At 41.6% G+C, this 16,511-nt stretch overlaps 1 protein-coding gene across 1 annotated transcript; it reads left to right on the top strand.

Moving 5' to 3' along the window:
* Window positions 1-2,513: 2,513 nt before the first annotated feature.
* Window positions 2,514-16,298, top strand: LOC127328449 (protein DGS1, mitochondrial). The gene is made up of 14 exons (XM_051355046.2): window positions 2,514-2,695; window positions 3,003-3,117; window positions 3,221-3,424; window positions 3,665-3,793; window positions 3,892-4,047; window positions 4,241-4,435; window positions 12,223-12,323; window positions 13,513-13,602; window positions 14,352-14,424; window positions 14,511-14,539; window positions 14,647-14,770; window positions 14,993-15,103; window positions 15,869-15,969; window positions 16,048-16,298. Exons 1-14 carry the CDS (start codon window positions 2,514-2,516, stop codon window positions 16,163-16,165), a joined length of 1,728 nt encoding a protein of 575 aa, XP_051211006.2. The 3' UTR covers window positions 16,166-16,298.
* Window positions 16,299-16,511: the final 213 nt, after the last annotated feature.

Below are 16,511 nucleotides of genomic sequence, written 5' to 3'. Positions count from 1 at the left end.
GAACCATCATCTAGAATTTTGAAGATGGATCGAGATGATCACCGTATATCACCGTACCCATAGTGTCGCGAAACTACCCTATTGAACTATATTTGTACTCTATAGGTGGAAATTCAATTCTGCTCCCGGGTGCATATGCTCCCTCCACCCAAAACTCATATTTCTAATCGTCAAACAATTTCAACAAAAAAAAATCCGCATAGTCATCTCGACAATCTATGTGCGCTCACACAGTTTCATGAAAAACCGATGTATTTTTTGTGATCGATGTAAAAAACAAAAAAAATCTCTCACAAAAGCCTTATTTTTAGCACCAATTTTTTTTCCTTTTTTTTTCATAGCCAAACGAATATTTGATTTTTCATGGAAAGACTATGTGCGCACATAGCATGTGAAGATGTAAACGTGAAATTTTTGGTAAGTTTCTTTTGATATTTTAAAATATATTAAAGATAAATTTTAAAATAAAGGGAACATATGCAATCTAAGAGATAAAACATCACTCCCTAGAATTGTGGCGATGTCATGTTTATGGCTTCAGTGAGCTCCTAGAATTGTGGTGATGTCATGTTAATGGCTTGAGTGAGCTCCACGACAGTATTCTTTCTAGCTTCTTCGGGTTCTTTTGTACCTGTAAAGTCGCCTCAACCATATACTAGTATTTGTTTAATTAGCACCCAAAAAGGCTGAATATGTAACACCTTAAGAAAATCCCCCCTTCATTGAAATAAATAATAGCCGGATGTCTTGTTGGATAATGGGATCCCATACACATATATGATGAGGCACAACCAAAATGTCAAATATAAAACACAAAGGCGGGTACCACTGCCTAGAGACCGACTTTCACGAAGGGAAACTTCCTCCCGTAAAACGCACCAGAGATTGACGCGTGTCGGGCGCCGCTCGACTCAACGAGTGCTTTCCCGCAAGAGCGCGGTGGCGCGAGTACAGATTCCTTTCTCGGCTCCCCAGGCACGTACGCGACTCCGCGCGTAGGTACGCAACGCTCCCCGCGCGAGTACATCTACCAGACTCGCACCACACCATGCATTCATAGTTAGGTACTGTAGCTGCTTTGGCACATGCATGGAATCGAATCAATTGGCTGTACCCGTGATCCACCACCAGCACTACCGCATGGTTTTCTTAGTTGCATCGAGAAGTACATTAAATAAAGAAGTACGTCTTTGCATCTCTGTAATCACAGTTAGGTATAAATACGAGTACGCTTACACATAACACACAATTACAATTGTATACAACACACGAGTACAGTTGTGTATAACACACGAGTATAGTTACGTACAACACACGAGTACAGTTGCACACACGGGCGAGCACAAGTACAATCGCGCACACGAGCAGGTACAGTTGCGCATACGAGTAGGTACAGTCGCGTACACGAGCGAGTACAGGTACAGTCGCGCACACGAGACAGGTACAGTTACGCTCACGAGCAAGTACAGGTATAGTCGTCCACATAAGACAGGTACAGTCGCGCACACGAACGAGTACAGGTACAGTTGCTCACACGAATAAAGGGAAAAATGCACCAACTACATTTAAAATAGAAGTACTTACCAGTTCATGGACGAGTACAGTTAGATACACAACATGAGTACAATCATAGTAGTATAGGAAGTACGAAAAAAAAGTATCTCCAAACCTATCAACATGGGATCTAGTTTTGAAGATCTCGACGAGGGGATCTCAAAAGTGGAAACGGTTCGTCATTTGGACTTACGGTTCTCGAGATATTTCATTTTGAAAAAATGAATCTACGAAAAAAAGGAAAAACTGACCAAACCCAGCTCTTCTCTCTCCTCCCTCCTCCCCACCTTGCTTCCCCTTGCGACACGTGGCGAGCAGGGAGACTACTTCCCACAGATTTTCCGGCACCACAGCGCGCCACTTGTCACATGCGGAGCGAGTTGTCTTTCCTTCGCAAAGGTCGGCCTTTTTTAGAGAATTCGCACAAAGGCTTACGAAGAATATGCAACCTCTAGGAGACTAGGACCAATCGGCTTGGCCCAAACCGACAGGCCCTTATCGGCCCGGCCGAAGCCAACAGGCCTAATGGGCCTGGGCCAAGTGGCTGGCCGAAACCGGCATTAGAGGCTCGGCGCGAGGGCAACTCGTCCTGGTCACGGTCGGTCCCGATCTCGGTGTCGGCGGAATCGTCGTCGCGGCGGAGGCGCAACCAAAAAAATTCAAATACGACCTCCACGCTGCTCGTCCTCTAAAGCCACCGCGTACCTCGCCAACGCCAAAACTCCTCGCGCGCTGTCTCCTCCCCAACCCGAGAGATTCCTCGGTCCGCCGCGCGCACCCGCGCGACGGTGCACGCCCGACACCTCCCCACTTCGCCGGCCTCGGCCCTCACCTTTGAACCTCTGGTCACCGCCTGCCCTCCCCTTCCATTGCCGGCCTGCCACCCATCCTAGCTATTTTCCTCCCATCCTAACTCCAAAGCCGCGCGCCGAAACCCGACGGTTCCTCGTACCCTTGCCATGGCGACCTCGCCGGGCGATACTCTGATCGATGGAGGCCATCTAGTCGCTAAGCTGGCTGCGGCCGCTCTGATAGCGCCCGCTCTCATATGGAGTTCGGGTCTCTACCGCCGACTCTTTCGTGGCCGCCGCCGGCTTGCTCTCCCGCTCCCCATTAGCCATGATGCCGTCGACTCCTTACGGTGAGAAACCCATACTCCTCTTCTTATGCTCTCCAGAATCCAGACTTCTGCTTAAGCAGTGCCGCATATGCTACGTTTGGGCAAGCCAAGTTACTTTTACATAGATTCTGGGTTACATGCTACGGGGTTATCTGTAAACTACTTGTAGTTTTGAGACCTGTAGTTGGCAACAGATGCAACATTGGCAAATTCAACATTCTTTTTCTTTTTTGGAGATAGCATTATAGATCCGGTTATGTGGCCATTGTTCTGTGATGATGTAAAGTTACATGGAGATTTTTTTTGTTTGACTATAAGATCTTTGCAGGATTGCTGGTGAGATGCCCAAATCCTTGGCCATCTTAGAAGATGTCGTGCAGCACACTCTGTCTAATCTGCATGCTATTCACAAAAGCCTACAGTATTGGCAGTCAAGAGCCTTGGTATTAAGTTACTACTTCTGTCCCAGAAAATTTAGGAACAGACTGATAGTTCATCAGAATCTCTAGTCTTTTGCTTGCTTCACCTTCATTTTATTTTTTGCAGGGAACAGATTCACAGCTAGTGTATTTTATGATGTTTCAAAGAGGTCCAGAGGCCTTTGTTCAAGCGACATGCCAAGCTCTCACTAGCCTCAGGAGCAACGGAAGCCCATCTGAGTACCTTTTACACTCTGCATCTGATATGTTCGCCACAAAAGTTACTGCCCTCGAGAGAATGCAACGCTGTCTGGCTGTTTTTCTTTCTAAGGTTTGCTATTCAGATGTGATATGATTTGGATGCTCTGCTGATTCCGCGCATAGTTAAACTTTCTCAAGTGTAGTTCGAAAATCAATTTCTTAGCTGCTATCGCCCAAAGAACTTTTTTACTACTCTAGTTGAATTCCATGCTTTTCTCTCTTTATCCTTTTTTTTTGTTACTATATATTGCTTTGGGCAGCAGGACTACAATCGCATACATGCATGAATTTTAACTTGCGATTTCAACAGGTATATTCTGAAGTTGATACATGCAGAGATAAATTAACGGAAAGTTCAGATCAATCACTGTGTACACTGATCGCGGCTTTGGACATTGTCTTCCGCGAATTGGAGGACTCTTTTGGAAACGCTGGCGATGTATGCTGTATTTGTCTTTTCTATACTTGGGTGTTATAGCTATGTCATAATTTTTTTCTTTGATGTACTAATGTAACTGGACAATCAAATGTTTCCAGGGTCAAATTGTAGCAACACATGACGGAAACGTACCTATGCGTCTCTTCAAAAGTTTGCCACAAGTTCATGTTGGGAGTTCAGACGCTGTAACAGAAAGCGCTATAAGTTTAATCTATGAAAACTTGCAGGGGCTGGATAGTTTTGTTTCTTCTGAGGTAAACAATTCCCCTCTCAACTGCTTGTAATACGTATGCACCTGAGACATGTAATAAGATTCCCAGAAGTTGTTCTTGAACTCATCTTGAAACACTAAAACTTGTATAGTGATAGTGTCTCACTTATACAAATTCATTACATAAAACGATATGTTGCTTGTATTATCTGAACCAATTATTTCTTGAATGATAGATTTCAAGCCATAGAAAGCCACGAAATATTACCATATACTGGTTACCCTACACATTTGGAGCAATCGGCCTTTCTGCATGTTCTCTGTGGCTTTTACGCCATAGTAGCTTGATGGGAAGTTCTGACATGGACAACTGGATTCATGATGCTAAGGAGTCGGCTGCTAGATTTTGGGATGTGAATGTTGCAAAACCGGTAAGATACTTTTTGAATATCTATTTTATTATTTATCTTACTATTTCTGATGCCGCTGTAAGGTAGCTGAAGGTAAATCAAGCTATTTTATAGAGGCAGAGTCTTTCCAGTTGTTTATATTTTTACTTGTAATATTATGCAAGTTGCAGGAAGATTGGATCTGTTACTCATTGCAAACATTTGTGCATTATTAGCTGTACCCTTATGCTATGGTATTATCGTGTCGCATCAAAGCGAATTCATGTGTCCTTCAGTTGATCACTTGCAGTTATCGCAATGAACAAACCTAAGTAACAGTAATATAATATCATGACACTTGTTAATATGCATCAGCACAGCCGCATTCACAACACCATCTCTCTTATAGTTCAATAAATTTTTATGTAGATTATGTTGGATATTTTGGTGATCTAGGCTGCTCTCCTAGGTCAGATCTTTTTGGGCTGCTACAGTAGGGCGGTGCTACAGTAGCTACAGTAAGGCGGCACTACAGTAACGCTACAGTAAATGGCCACCTATCCTTATGTGGTGTCTTGATCGGAGACATCGATTTTGATCCAACGGTGCTGGTTCCCCTAGTGCATAGTGCTAAACATATATAAAGGGGTCAAATGACCCTAGAAGAGTAGAGAACACACGGCTGCTCTCAGTTCTCTCTCTCACTCTCTCTCTCACACAAATTAAGCCACCGATCAGGCTAGCACTAAAGCACTGGGAAGAATCAAGCACAAGTTGCTCCATTTTGGTGTGAGCAATTAAACAAGAGGAGACATGGCATCATCTTCAGATCAAGGTATTTCTGATCTTATTCTTTTGTGGCTCAAACTAGAGCTAGTTGATCCTGCTGGATCCAACAATGGTATCAGAGCATCTAGCTCTTAAGTTTGAGCCCTCTTATGTTAAGATTCATGCTTGATTTATCAAGCCAAAATCAAGATCAGGGGCATATGCACATACCCATGTGTTTATATGTTGTCACCAAGTCAAGACATATGCCCAAGTTGCTTCTGTGAAAGAATTTTATGCTTATGTTTAAAGGCTGTTCTTCCTGGTTATCAATTATGTTTTAAGTTTAAGCCCTGTTTTCTTAAGTAACAGCCCTAAAAGTTCTAAAGTGAATCTAGGGTTTTCTCGGTTTTAAGCATATATGAAGGGGATTAAGGCAGATTCTTGCAAATCTTCAAATTCCCCAATTCCTAGAAACCCTAGAGTTAAAATCCCTTATGATTCTCCTCTGAAATCAAGTTGTGGTTTCGGCTTAAGCATGATTCTTTAAAGGGGAATGAATAAATAATGATGAATTTAAGCACTTCTTCCCAATTCCGAAACCCTAGATTACGAAATTCCCCAAATTTGAAGGAACCCTAACCCTAATTCAAGATTAAGATCAAGGCGGACTTTACCTTATGGGCCTCGTCGTCGTCGCTGGCCACGGCGGCATCGGAGCCATCTTCTTATGTTGGAAGGTGTGCTCGGACTCGAACCCGAGCAGCCTTCTTTGTCCATTGAATCGGCCGGTGGTCGCTTTGCTCTCCCCGCGCGCTCGACGCCGTTGGAGACCAGCTGCTGTGCCGGTTCCTGGCGAAGGAAGCTGTCGCCGTCGCGGGGACGCCCACACGCGCACGCTTGCCTCGCACAGGGGCGCCGCCCAGAGCCGCTCGACGGAGCTGCGCGCTGGCCAAAGCTGCACGCAACTCCGGCGAGAGGGCCTGGTTGACGCCGAAGCCTTTTCCCCGTCGCGCGGTGCTCGCCGTCTTCGCTATTGCAGCGGCGTCGCCAGCTTGTCGGGAGAGGAGAGCAGGAAAGAAAGGTAAATGGGCTAGGGTTTCGTGGGGAGCCGGGCGGCGGCGACGCGCTGGTTTTGATCCACCGGGGTCGTTCACTGGCCATCGGATTGCATCCGACGGCTCGGGTGGTCCTGGCGTTGCAAATGGGCTGTGGCCCAAGAGGGGATCAGGGGGAGCAAATACTGGGCTGGGCCAATTTTGGCCCAGTTCAGCAGGATTATTATGCTAATAATAAATAAATAAATAAAAAAAATTAGGGCTGAAATTAATATCTTTTCAGGGCTATTTTTTCTGGATAAATTGATTATGCTTATTATGTTTATTTTAGGCCACAATTTTAATTGTCATGCTTAGTTAATTTACATGTTGATATTACTTTTATTACTTAGTTTATTTATGATTAATGAATTATGGTGATATTTATCACTATAATTATTATGTGATAATGCTTTCGCTGCAAAATAAAGTTTATGGATCCTCAAATAAAGTGTGGTTTTATGCCTTGTCATTCTGACCAAAGTTGTTTGACGGGCATTTTAACTGCAAAATTCTTTTATTGGTCTGTTTCACTTCTGGCCAAAGCTGATGTGAACCGGGTCGGTAAAAGAAAATAATGAATGAGGATTATTAATGTGTGGCTTCTATTTATCAATTTGGCCAAAGCTAATTGATGTATATTTGTCCACAAAATTTTGCTGTTCATTTTCATCTCTGGCCAAAGCTGATTTGAATTTGATCAATAAAATTTAATGATGATTATGATGATGCTTACTAAAGCATTTTGAATTTTTCTTTTGCAGCAACTAATGTCTCTAATATTGCTGGAATGCTAAATGGCATCGAACAGCTAAATGGCAGCAATTATGTCACGTGGAAGGAGAAGCTTGAGATCACTATGGCCTTACTCAATATTGATTATGCTCTCCTTAATGATCCTCCTGAGGTGCCTAAAGAAAATAATGAAAATTATGAAGCCCTCAAGAAAGAATATGACATTATTAAGGCTAAGTGGGATGATTCTAATCGCAAGTGCCTTATGATGATAAAGGGCTCCATTACACAGAGTATGAGGGGAGCCCTTCCTGATTGTGAGACAGCAAAAGGGTACTTTGCAAAAATTGAGCATCAATTTAAAGGGTCTTCTAAAGTTTATGCAACAAGTCTTATCAGAAGGCTAATTGATGAAAAATATGATCCCACCGAAGTCTTCGAGAGCATATTATGAAAAAGTGCAACATGGCCGCCAAACTAAAGTCAATGGAGATGGAAATCTCTAATGGTTTCCTCGTCCATTTTATTATGTCATCTTTGCCTCCCCAATTTGATCCATTCATGATCAACTATAATGCGATGGATGTTAAATGGGAGATTGATGAAATGATGGCGCGATGTGTGCAAGAAGAAGAAAGGCTTAAGGCTGACAGAATTGATCATGTTAATCAGTTTGGTCATTCACAAAAGAAGAAGTATAGAAAATTTGTGAATGAATATGTGAAGCCCAAGCCTTATAAGTTCAAGGAAAAAGGCCAATCCTCAAAAGGATCACAGCAAAAGAAGCCTGAAAAAGCGCCTAATGCTGAAGGAAATAATTCCAATGCTTGCCACTTTTGTGGAAAAGGTGGGCATAGGCGAAAGGATTGTTTTGGCTTCAAGAGATGGCTCAAAGAAAGAGGTATCGACACTATTACTGTTGTTGAAGAATCCCTTTATGTTAATTATGCCACCAATACTTGGTGGATTGATTCAGGTGCAACAATTCATGTTGTAAATTCGTTGCAGGGATTCAATATGAGGAAGACCCTAAAAAGAGGGGAAAGAACAATTAGAGTTGCTAATGGTGTTGAAGCTTATGCCGAGGCGCTTGGAGACTTCACTCTTACACTTCATGGCGGTTTTAAGCTTCAGCTAAATAATGTTCTCTATGTACCCTCGATGAAACGGAATTTAGTTTCCGTCTCATGTTTAGATGATGATAGTTATGAGTGTCACTTTGGGAATAAGCAGTGTATAATTACGTATGACAATAATAATGTTGGTCTTGCCTGTCGACAAGACAAACTTTATGTAATTTCCCTTTGTGATGATATAAATAATGTGGGTTCTACCTCAAATATAAATGTCGGTACCAAACGCAAACGTAATGATAATGAGACTTCTTCGAAATTATGGCACTATCGTTTAGGCCATATTTCGAAGGGGAGGATTGAGCGTCTCATTAAAGATCAAGTTCTTCCTTCTCTTGATTTTTCGGATGCGGATGTTGATCATTGTATCGACTGCATCAAAGGAAAATATGCCAAGAAAATTAAGAAAGGTGCAAACCGAAGCACGGGAGTTTTGGAATTAATTCATACGGATATATGTGGTCCGTTTAATGTGAGATCGGTGGACGGTTATAATTCATTCATAACGTTCACTGATGATTTCTCCCGTTATGGATATATTTATCAAATCAAAGAAAAATCAGAGGCATTAGACAAGTTCAAGATTTTCAAAGCTGAGGTTGAAAATCAATGTAATAAAAGAATTAAAGTTGTAAGATCTGATCGTGGTGGTGAATACTACGGCAGACATGCAACTTATGGTCAAATTCCTGGACCATTTGCAAAATTCTTACAGGAAAATGGCATTGCCGCCCAATACTCAGCACCGGGTGAACCTCAGCAAAACGGGGTGGCTGAAAGGAGAAACCGCACACTTATGGATATGGTGCGGAGTATGTTAAGCCACTCCACTTTACCGGTGAATTTATGGATGGAAGCCCTTAAAACAGCAGCACATATTCTTAACAGGGTTCCCAGTAAATCGGTGCCCAAAACACCGTATGAATTATGGACTGGGAAAAAGCCAACCCTGAATTATTTTCATGTATGGGGCTGTCCTGCTGAAGCAAGGATTTTTAATCCGGTTATGGGAAAATTAGACCCCAAGACAGTCAGTTGCCATTTTATTGGTTATCCTGACAAATCTAAAGCATATCGATTTTATTGTCCAAATCAGACAACGAAATTTGTTGAAACAAGACACGCTGTGTTCTTGGAAAGTGATATGATGAGGGGGAGCATGACTCCCAGAGAAATAGTCTTGGAAGAAAAACAGGAATATGTCCCGATGCCTGTAATCCAAGAGCCAGTGTTTCCAGTACATACTGAGACTGCACCTCAAGTTTCAGCTCCTGTAGCTGATGGTGCTCACATAACTGGACAACAAAAGGACCAAGAACAGCAATTACGAGTGTATTCAAGAAGGCAACGTGCTGCTAATGCAACACCTGCTGATACACCGGCGACTGTTCCAGATGTCACATCTAATGATGCTCTTATTGAAAATAATCAGCAGTCTCAAACTGTTATTAATGTGCCGAATAATGAGCCTCTTAGAAGGTCACAGCGGGCTAGAAAGCCTGCTATTCCTGATGATTATCTCACCTACATGAGTGAGGATACAAATGAGCCAGTGTTGGATAATGATCCCACCTCATTTAAGGAGGCTATGGAAAGTGAATATTCGTCTAAATGGCTCGATGCTATGAAAGATGAAATGAAGTCCATGAGCACTAATGATGTATGGGACTTAGTAGAAATCCCTGAAGGAGCCAAAACAGTTGGATGCAAATGGGTCTATAAGACCAAACGTGACTCCAAGGGTGATATCGAAAGGTTTAAAGCAAGGCTTGTGGCAAAAGGATTCACTCAAAGAGAAGGGATTGATTATAATGAAACTTTTTCACCCGTCTCTTCGAAGGATTCATTCAGAATAATTATGGCACTCGTGGCTCATTATGATTTAGAGCTACATCAGATGGATGTCAAAACGGCATTTCTAAATGGTGACTTACATGAAGATGTATACATGGCACAACCGGAAGGTTTTGTTATGGAAGAAAATAAACATTTAGGATGTCATCTGAAGAAATCCATCTATGGTTTGAAACAAGCATCAAGAGAGTGGTATCTCAAATTTGATCAAGTCATAAAGAAATTTGGCTTTAAGGAAAATAAGAAGGACAATTGTGTTTATGTTAAGTTCAGGGGGAGTAATTTTATCTTCCTGATATTATATGTTGATGACATACTCTTGGCCAGCAGTGATAAAAATATGTTGATGGAGACCAAGAGATTCCTGTCTTCAAAGTTCGATATGAAAGATCTCGGTGAAGCAACTTATGTTTTAGGAATTGAAATTCAGCTGGATAGTTCCAGAGGGATCTTGGGGCTATCTCAGAGAGCATATATTGAAAAGGTACTGAAAAAGTACAATATGTATAAGTGCTCAGCCTCGCCTGCTCCTATTGTTAAGGGCGATAAATTTGGGACTTTCCAGTGCCCAAGAAATAATTATGAATCTGCGCAGATGAAGTCAATTCCTTATGCCTCAATTGTTGGGAGTATTATGTATGCACAAGTGTGCACTCGCCCTGATTTAGCTTTTGTGACCGGGATGCTTGGCAGATATCAGTCCAATCCAGGTCTGGATCACTGGAAGGCTGCTAAAAAGGTCTTGCGTTATTTGCAAGGTACTAAAGGCCTCATGCTTACTTATGAGAAATCTGATAATCTCGAAATAGTGGGTTATTCAGATGCTGATTTTGCGGGGTGTGTTGATACTAAGAAATCCACATCAGGTTATATCTTCATCCTTGCAAAAGGAGCTATATCATGGAAAAGCTCGAAGCAAACTGTTACTGCATCGTCGACAATGCAGGCAGAATTTGTAGCATGTTATGAGGCAACCGGGCAGGCGGTATGGTTGAAGAATTTTATCCCGGCACTAAGAGTGATTGACAGCATTTCCAGGCCTCTCACTCTATACTGCGATAATCAACCCGCAGTGATCTATGCGAGTAACAACAAGTCAAGTGCAGCTGGCAAATTTATTGACCTTAAGTATCTTGTTGTGAAAGATAGAATCCAGGATCAAACAATAGATATCAAGTACATTAGTACTAAATTTATGTTAGCGGATCCGCTCACGAAAGGCTTACCACCCAGCGTATTTAGAGAGCATGTTGCCGGCATGGGTTTGGTTGAAAGCTTTTAATCCTGGAGAAGTTGGAACTATTATGGCACCATCTCCCCAAAAGGGGCTCATTTTGAGATCGGATGGGAACCATAGTCATTTGGTTTAGCAGTACTTAATTGACTGTTGTAACCTATTGTCTTGGTGTACCATTTTATCAAAAGATGAGTCTGTAATGTCTATGATGTTTATGTAAAGAATTATGTAAATTAAGTTAATATATGATGTGAATAAAGTTTATGGAGCTCATAAATTAAAGAGTTTCATTTTGATATGAAGTAATGTGCTATAGTCACTAGATTAAATGGTACCTAACAGACCATTATAATCTTTTCGTCCTAGTGCATTATTTTGTTGAAAAAATGAGCTTATAATGATCAGCCTTACGATCAAGGGGGAGAATGTTGGATATTTTGGTGATCTAGGCTGCTCTCCTAGGTCAGATCTTTTTGGGCTGCTACAGTAGGGCGGTGCTACAGTAGCTACAGTAAGGCGGCACTACAGTAACGCTACAGTAAATGGCCACCTATCCTTATGTGGTGTCTTGATCGGAGACATCGATTTTGATCCAACGGTGCTGGTTCCCCTAGTGCATAGTGCTAAACATATATAAAGGGGTCAAATGACCCTAGAAGAGTAGAGAACACACGGCTGCTCTCAGTTCTCTCTCTCACTCTCTCTCTCACACAAATTAAGCCACCGATCAGGCTAGCACTAAAGCACTGGGAAGAATCAAGCACAAGTTGCTCCATTTTGGTGTGAGCAATTAAACAAGAGGAGACATGGCATCATCTTCAGATCAAGGTATTTCTGATCTTATTCTTTTGTGGCTCAAACTAGAGCTAGTTGATCCTGCTGGATCCAACAGATTAGTCAAATTTTACATAGCCTTGCTACAAGCAGGTATATATTATTCTTTAGATTTGGAAATCAGTTGCTGTGCTCACATCATTTCAATTGTTCTCTTTTGACAATCACTAGACCATTTCCATTAGAGATTTGCTTCTCGGGGTATTCAAGTGCACAGATAAATGTGGAGTGAGAAAACTTGAGGCCCAATCGACTGCAGAATCATTGCGAAGGTTATCTCCAATTTTGCTTCTTCTGTATGATGATTAATTTTACCATGGTTGTTTCTTGAATTCCATGTATTCTTTTTTGCTTACCATAAGAACCAGTACCATACAGTTGCTAAATTGATATCCATCTGTCCTATGTTAAGTTTAACATGCTTATTCAGGTAAAAAGAAAGAATTATCCACACAATATAAACCTGTGGAGTTGGGATTTTGAAATGAGTACTTAAGTATGTGTTGTTTAATGTGAGTGTTGCCCGGAATTTCAATTTGGCCTACATCCAGCACTTTGAAGATTTTTCCATTTACCTTAGGCACAATTAGTGGGCAAATAATTAAGCTTTGCATGAGTATCACAGATCTTCTCGAGGAGGTTGACTTCTCCCCTCGGGATCATTTTTCTTCTAACTATCCAGTCTAACTTCACTCCCTCAAACCAATTTTGCCTAAAGTAAATGGAATAACTTGCACAACTAAACAATTTGTTTGGCTCTCCATGTCACCAGCATGTCCCATGTGGTGTCAGTTCACCCTTCTTACCTCCAACCTGTCCAGCTGATTTTCGAGTCAAAGAATTTCCACTGTCCTCACCGTCTCCAGTTTATTCTTAGTCTAAATGTACAAATTAATTATTTCAGGACCTGGATTTGCAGGAATATCGCAATTAGCTATTAGAGTAGAATGGTCCATTTGTTACAGAAAAAAAATGATCAAAACCAGACACAGAGGGCCAAAACCAGCCCCATAGGTTAATAATGGAAGTTATAGATATAAAACCCACTCCAGATGATGAACTCTTGAAAAGCACAGACTCGCGGTGCAGGTCTGATGTGCCACCCAAGAACCTGTACCGGATCCCAAGGGAGCACGACAGAGGGGCTGAAGGGCTAAAAAACCTTGCACCGCCCAAAAGACACCCTGCCCCACAAATAATTGAGTGAGAAAATTGGACTAGCAAGTTTGTTCATTTCAGCACCTACACGCTCTATTTACTTACAGTTTGCTATTATTGCTATCTGTTAAAAGTCTTGTCATCGGAGGGAAAATTCAGTCATTCAGAGTGCTATAATTCCACTCAGTATTCTCATTTTCTTCAAAACACGATACTTCAGCTTTGCAGTTATGTTCTGAGTGCATGTTAGAGTGTTATCGAATATGTTTTTTGCATTATTTACCCCACTTGTTTGTGTTGCAGGATGTTACTTGCCTTCTCTGAGCAAACTTTGAATGAAGAACAGCCACAAGATGCATCAGAGCAAGCTTTGATGGACACTGTCATGAAGAGGTAAACTGTTTCAAGAAAGATGATCTGGTTTCACGTCTCAATTATAAGTAGGGTAGGGTTCTTTTTTTATCATTTTGAAAAAAAATCTGACTCTGTAGTTCTATGACGGCAACAACCAAAGGTTTTTAAGGCGGTAAGATGGCACGAGGCTCCTGGTGGACATTTCACCTATAAGCGCTAAGGCTTTAAAATAACTGGTTGTTGAGCCATATAGCACCTATCCATCCCACCCACTAACTGACCTCAGCCTTTCAAAATTTACCCCTGTTTCCCGGTTTCCCGCTGCTCGAGTGCTCTGGCTGTGGCTTGCCTTGCTATCGAAGGGTGCCCGAGCACCTTAGTGACGCCTTAAAACCATTGCAGCGACATTATGGATTTTTTAGAAACTGACAAGGGCTGCAAATTATTCGGTGTCAAATAATGTATTTTCTGCTTACATAAGTAGGGAAAAGTCCTTTGCATTACCCCCACCCTCCACCCCTGCCATAAAGTATCATTTAGTATAATTTATTGGCATGGCATACATTTGCAGTAGCATCTGGAGGAGAGTGATCATACAATAAGCATGCTTCATCCATGTTTCTAATATCTTTGTTGCTAATTTACATACCCTGGCTATAAAACTAGCTGACGCGTATCTTTCTCTTTATGCCCACTCAATAGACTTATTTTAATGGCAGATTTTATATAACCATCTAATGGACACATTGGTTCTGATTATTTGAGCATTTACTTGTACATTAATGCAGATATGAGGAGGAGCTGAAGCATCCAGTTCGAAACATGTTCAGTGGAGAATTAGCCCGTACCATGCTTATTGAGGTTCGTTCTTTTTATTTTCTGTTTATAGGCTACATCCAATGCAAGTAACTGACATTTTTTCTGAACTTAAACTTTAAATTTTTCAGATCCAGAAGCATAGACTAGATCTTGAGCAGTAAGTTTTGCTATTATTGCCCAATAATATGGATTAAAATGCACGCAGATGTATTTTTGCCGTGTTTAATGTTCCATACAAGAGATAATCGGACTGTTCTTACACAGGTCATTGGTGGAATTGGATCGTATTGTGAAGGCAAATCGGATAAATCTTGCTATGCTTGCAGCTCTGCCTACATTTGGTCTTTCTCTTCTGCTGCTCAGTCCAGTACGAGCATTGGCTGTGCATGTATGTATATGTACTTCTGTCATTATCTTCTTGATTGCAATATCAACTCCAGGGCACCCGGCAAAAGTTATTGTAGTTTTTTGGAGCCTTTGATATGTTAATGTTTATAACCTATTTATACCCCATATCTTGCAATTTGCATAGTAGACGAGTGTAGTGTGAAGAAAGTAGAAAAGAGGGCGTGTTAAATATGTCTTAACTACTGCAATGATTGTGAATTAGGTCCAAGGTGCAGAAAGGAAAGGCAGGATTGCAAGGCGTCAGGGAAGGCTGCTTCTCATTCAGGCTGAGCAAAAACTTATGGAGTTCATGAGATGCAAAGATAATGAAATGGTAATTTTATCTAGTACTCCCTCAGTCCCATAATATAAGATGTTATTACAACCAATATAGTTTGTAATTGGTTGTAATAGCATCTTATATTACGGGACGGAGGGAGTATATCATAATTTAGTCTTACTCTGTCTTGTGTTTTTAGATTCATACACACTTTCTTTTCAAGTTCTTGTGTCATTTGGTGTCCTGTTGGTGATTATTCACTTACTCTTAATTGCAATCTTCTAAGTTACACGGATAAGGATACATCCAGTACAATATAATGAATACAAATTGATATTTTTGTAACATGAGCCCATAGTGGATATTCAGGATTGTATGTCTTGACCCCTTTATTCTTGGGTGTCAGTAGTAGCATTTTCGTTCCCAGTCACACCAACAGCTGACTGGTCACCGGTCCCAGCCATGCCTCTGTCCACCAATGCCATTCTCCCTAGGCAGGCGTCAATGAGCAAGAGATCTGGGCTGCCGCGCAGGCTGGTGATCGGCCGATCCCATCTGTCCTGCCCTGTTTCTCCACTTGCAGGCATTGTCCGAGTGGAGGCTTGCTTCCTAGATGATCATTGAACCTCTTTGTGGTCAATCCGTTATTTTTATATGCACAAGTATGATAGGACCAGAATTTCCCTATTCGAGATTGAACACTCTGACCTTTCACCCTAAATATTGAGATGAAAGCACTTGTATTAGAAAGAAAGCCATTTGTCAGAAACTTTCGATTTTTTTTATTGGGATTAAGAACCTGTATTTCTTACTTGACAGGATGAAGAGGCGTGCTTTAATTTTGGATTGGCAGTGTACGCGCTTGACAGACTATACAATGCTGTTGAGTTTCATGCTCGGGGAACAGACGAGTGGTTTAGGTCAGTCCCAGCTCAAAAGTTCTTTCCACTTCTTTCATTGATTATGATGGCCTGTTGATCAGATTGTTTGCACTGCAGAGTTAGAGAAGACATTTTTCAGCTGGCAATGCCTAGCACGGGAATGCAGCGTAAGAAGAATATTTTATCGCGACTGGATTCGATGTACGAATGCCTATTTCCACTGCAACATCTGTAAATCTCTTATTTATCAGGCTTTGGTCGAGCAGTGATTCAGTTAACTTACCTGTAAATTATACCGTGAAAAATCTGCTACTTATATTGTGCTAGAACACGTGAAGATTTTAACGTGAATGCTTGTGACTTTGTGAGCCGTTTGCCTAGAGCCATGAGGCCGCATATGTCCTTTGTTGTCCTGCCCGTAGTGCCCACCACAGTTCGTCTCAGTTTGTTATATTCGGTAGATAAGAATGGGCGTCACAAATGATATTGTGTTTTTGCTTCTTTGGGCGAAGCTGTCAACACGAGATTCCTGTGTAGGCAGCACAGGGTCTTTTTTCTTTTGAACATGGAAATATATTAAC

The sequence above is a fragment of the Lolium perenne genome, chromosome 4 (genome assembly GCF_019359855.2).
Source record: "Lolium perenne isolate Kyuss_39 chromosome 4, Kyuss_2.0, whole genome shotgun sequence".
In the NCBI taxonomy this organism is placed as follows: Eukaryota; Viridiplantae; Streptophyta; class Magnoliopsida; order Poales; family Poaceae; genus Lolium; species Lolium perenne.
This window is presented reverse-complemented; position numbering and strand designations above follow the sequence as displayed.

Excerpts from the sequence above, each read along its gene's own strand:
- LOC127328449 (XM_051355046.2), top strand. The coding sequence starts at position 2,514 with ATGGCGACCTCGCCGGGCGATACTCTGATCGATGGAGGCCATCTAGTC. Across the intron at positions 4,436-12,222 it reads ATGTGAATGTTGCAAAACCG|ACCATTTCCATTAGAGATTT; the intron begins GTAAGATACTTT and ends GACAATCACTAG. Across the intron at positions 15,104-15,868 it reads GATGCAAAGATAATGAAATG|GATGAAGAGGCGTGCTTTAA; the intron begins GTAATTTTATCT and ends CTTACTTGACAG.